Source organism: Petaurus breviceps, unplaced genomic scaffold (assembly GCF_028583685.1).
Source record: "Petaurus breviceps papuanus isolate PSGF00001 unplaced genomic scaffold, PetGlider_PUasm1.0 91041, whole genome shotgun sequence".
Classification (NCBI taxonomy): domain Eukaryota; kingdom Metazoa; phylum Chordata; class Mammalia; order Diprotodontia; family Petauridae; genus Petaurus; species Petaurus breviceps.
Window position 1 is genome coordinate 40,783,817 of NW_027187400.1, and position 3,783 is coordinate 40,787,599.

General features: G+C 53.1%; 1 protein-coding gene across 1 annotated transcript in view; it reads left to right on the forward strand.

Moving 5' to 3' along the window:
- ATP4A (ATPase H+/K+ transporting subunit alpha) overlaps positions 1-3,741 on the forward strand; it is a 9,348-nt gene extending 5,607 nt beyond the window's left edge. Inside the window, exons 5-9 of the mRNA XM_069078591.1 lie at positions 930-1,133; positions 1,301-1,414; positions 2,311-2,563; positions 2,713-2,981; positions 3,221-3,741. Of these exons, the coding sequence (XP_068934692.1) occupies positions 930-1,133; positions 1,301-1,414; positions 2,311-2,563; positions 2,713-2,981; positions 3,221-3,451 (1,071 nt within the window). The 3' untranslated portion in view covers positions 3,452-3,741. The remainder of the gene's footprint in view (positions 1-929; positions 1,134-1,300; positions 1,415-2,310; positions 2,564-2,712; positions 2,982-3,220) is intronic.
- The last annotated feature ends 42 nt before the right edge of the window (positions 3,742-3,783 follow it).

Below are 3,783 nucleotides of genomic sequence, written 5' to 3' on the forward strand. Positions count from 1 at the left end.
AGAGAGGAGACAAGGAGAGAAAGAGGGGGGAGGGAGAGAGTCAGAGACACAGATAGAGAGACAGAGACAGACAGAAGGAGAGGGAAATAGAGATAGAGACAGACGGGGGAGAGAGAGACAGAGATGCAGAGAGACAGAGACAGAGGAGGGAGAGAGACAGAGGCAGATGGGGGAGAGAGACAGATGTGGGGGGGAGAGACAGAGACAGACAGAGGGAGAGGGAGACAGAGATAGAGACAGAAATGTGCGTGTGGGGGGGGGGGGAAAAAAGGAGCAGAGAAGCGCCGGAGAAACGAAAAAGAGATATACAAATTTTGATTTTGACAGGTTTCCTGCCGCATACCAACCCCCCCCCAGCCCCAGCACCAGACCACCTCCCACAACAGTACAGCTCCCGTATGGAGATTCCCCATTCTGGAGGACTCACTGCCTTCCGAAGCAATCCCCTCTTCCTCCCCAGGGCGACTCTTTCATTGTTGGGCTTTTTTTCTCAGCCCAGCTAGCTGCCTTGTTGAAGCTCCTTCCGGGTGCTCCTGGTTCCTCCCTGTGGGGACAAGCTGAGCAGGGCTAACCTTCCTTATTGCTGGCCTTTACACGCCTGGAGATAGTGCTCATGTCCTGTCCCGGGATCTTCTCTTCTCCTTCAGCCAATCCCCGCCTGGCTGGAGACTGAGGCCCTTCCCCATCCTTGTCATGCTCAAGCTTCTCTCAGTCTTTTCAGAACTGGCCCTCTTGAGCCAGATATGGTGATATGGAGGAGACAGGAGACCCGGAGACAGAGACACAAGAGACAAACTGTAGAGAAAAGCAAGGAAATGGATGAAGGAGGGGCAAACGAACCAGGCAGATGTTGGCGGCCTTGGGGCAGAGAGGGCGCCGTGAGTCCCTTTGGGTGGAGCTTGACCCTTCTTTCCCTGCCTTCCCTCCAGGGTCTGTCCACCCGCTTGGCAGCTGAGATTCTGCTCCGAGATGGGCCGAATGCCTTGCGCCCCCCCAAAGGCACCCCCGAGTATGTGAAGTTTGCCAGGCAGTTGGCAGGGGGACTCCAGTGCCTCATGTGGGTGGCTGCAGCCATCTGCCTCATTGCCTTTGGCATCCAGGCTGGAGAAGGCGACCTCACCACAGATGATAATGTGAGCCCACTCAGGAATTCCCAAGCAGTCGATGGCCAAGGAGGGGGTGGGGAGGCTAGGACATTGTGTGTCCAGCATGTTCTAAATTGGACTGTGTCCTGAGGGGGAGCAGTGGGCTGATGGCCTCCCCTCTCTAAGCGTAACCACACCCTGTCTGTCCTCCCCAGCTCTACCTAGCCCTTGCTCTCATTGCGGTTGTGGTGGTCACCGGCTGTTTTGGTTACTATCAGGAGTTTAAAAGCACGAACATCATTGCCAGCTTCAAAAATCTCGTGCCACAGGTCTGGGATGCCCCAAGATGGGAAGGGATTGGAGGTGGGAAGGATGTAACTAGGGGTTGTGAGCTTGAGACAAGTGACTTTTCCATCTGTCAAACGGGCAGCACCTTGTACTTTGTAAGCCCTAAAGGGCTTCAGCAATTGGCGTTTTGATACACTCAGCCCCGGCTATTTACATACTCTCCCCATATTTCCTTCCATGTGAATCTTCACTTCTCAGTCCTTGCTTTAAAATGTGTTTTCAGTAATGGTGGAGGGAGAGGGGAGAGAACCTGGCCTTTTTCCCAGTATGGCGACTCCTGCCATGGGTGTTGGCCAACTCTCAACCTTGTTGTCTCAAGAGAGTTGTTTGGGGCGTTCAGAAATGAAGGGTCAGGCCTGGGGTCATGCATCTCATACATGTCAGAGGCAGGATTTGAATCTGAGTCTTGGTGGGAGGATAGTTGGAAGGGACCCTGGAGACCATCTCAGTCCAACTCCCTCATTTGACAAATGAAGTGACTTGGTCACATAGGTAGTAAGGGTCAAAGGCAGGGTCCTTTGACTCCACCTTCAACAAGAGTAGCCCACATTTTTATAACATTTTAAGGTTAACAAAATATTTTTCCTAGCAGAGAAATGGCTGGTTGCAGTTAAGGAACATTACAGATGAGGAAACTGAGATCCACACTCCTAAAGCTAGGGAATATTGGGCCTCAGTTTCCTCATCTGTGAAATGAGGAGGTTGGATGAGAAGACCTTTGGGGTCCCTTCTGGCTCCACGTTTAGGGTCTCTGAACCCCAACTCCCTTCCTCAGGCCAGAGCTCTTCCCACTAAGCTGGCTACCATTCATGCTCACTGACTCTCCACATCTCCCCTCCCCTCCCTCACACCTTCCCCCAATCTCTCTGCCTCTCAGCAAGCCACTGTGATCCGAGAAGGGGACAAGTTCCAGATCAATGCTGACCAGCTGGTGGTGGGAGACCTGGTAGAGATCAAGGGAGGCGACCGTGTGCCAGCTGACATCCGTGTCCTGGCTGCTCAGGGCTGCAAAGTAGACAACTCTTCACTGACTGGAGAGTCAGAACCACAGACTCGTTCCCCAGAGTGCACACATGAGAGCCCTCTGGAAACACGAAACATAGCCTTCTTCTCCACCATGTGCCTGGAAGGTCAGCATCCCCTGCCCAGAAGAGTTACCAGCCCCCGCCTCCTGCAGCCATCAGCAGCCTTCCTCCTGCCTCCCCAGAATCCCTCCCCGTCACCCAAGTCACTGTCCTTATTCCCTGGTCACCATATCCCCCTCTGTTTCCCCTACCAGGCACAGCACAAGGCTTGGTAGTAAACACTGGGGACAGGACCATCATTGGGCGCATCGCGTCTCTGGCCTCGGGTGTGGAAAATGAGAAGACCCCAATAGCCATAGAGATCGAGCACTTTGTGGATATCATTGCCGGCCTCGCCATCCTCTTTGGGGCCACCTTCTTCATTGTGGCCATGTGCATTGGCTACACCTTCCTTCGGGCTATGGTCTTCTTCATGGCCATTGTGGTGGCTTATGTGCCTGAAGGCCTGCTGGCTACTGTCACAGTAAGCCTGACCTGGGGGCCCTCCAAAGGTTATGGTGAACTTGGGACACAGGTCACTGTTGACCAAGGTCATTGTTGGTTGAAAATAGTCTCTGAAAGGCTACCAACCAGACACATTGGTCCAGCTGGAGCACAGAGGGAGGGAGCAAGGGGAGAGCCCTCGATGCCTGAGTCCTAGGCAGGGAAGGGGAGGGACAGGGTTGGCAGCCTGAAACCCAGGTCCTCTTCCTTGCCCCCAAGGTTTGTCTGTCCCTGACGGCCAAACGTCTAGCTCGGAAGAACTGTGTGGTCAAGAACTTGGAGGCTGTGGAGACACTGGGTTCAACTTCTGTGATCTGCTCAGACAAGACAGGAACTCTCACTCAGAACCGCATGACCGTATCACATCTGTGGTTCGATAACCATGTCCACACGGCTGATACAACTGAGGACCAGTCAGGTAAGGGAGGAGGGGATCAGTCATCTGGGTGACAGAGAGAGGAGGCTTGGGGAACAGAGAACCTAGCCCCAGTTCTGGCTTCAGAACTTAACTATATACCTATTTACATCACTTTCTGCCTACCTGATCCTCAGTTTCCAGACAGACAGATGATACATACATACAAAGATGGATAGCTAAATGGAAGGATGGATAGACAGATAGAAACCTACATGCATGCAGAGAGAGAGAGAAAGAGAGACAGAGACAGAGGAAGAGAGAGAGAGAGAGACAGAGAGACAGAGAGAGACAGAGAGAGAGAGAGAGAGAGAGAGAGGGAGAGAGAGAGGAGAGAGAGGAGAGAGAGAGAGGAAGAGAGAGAGAG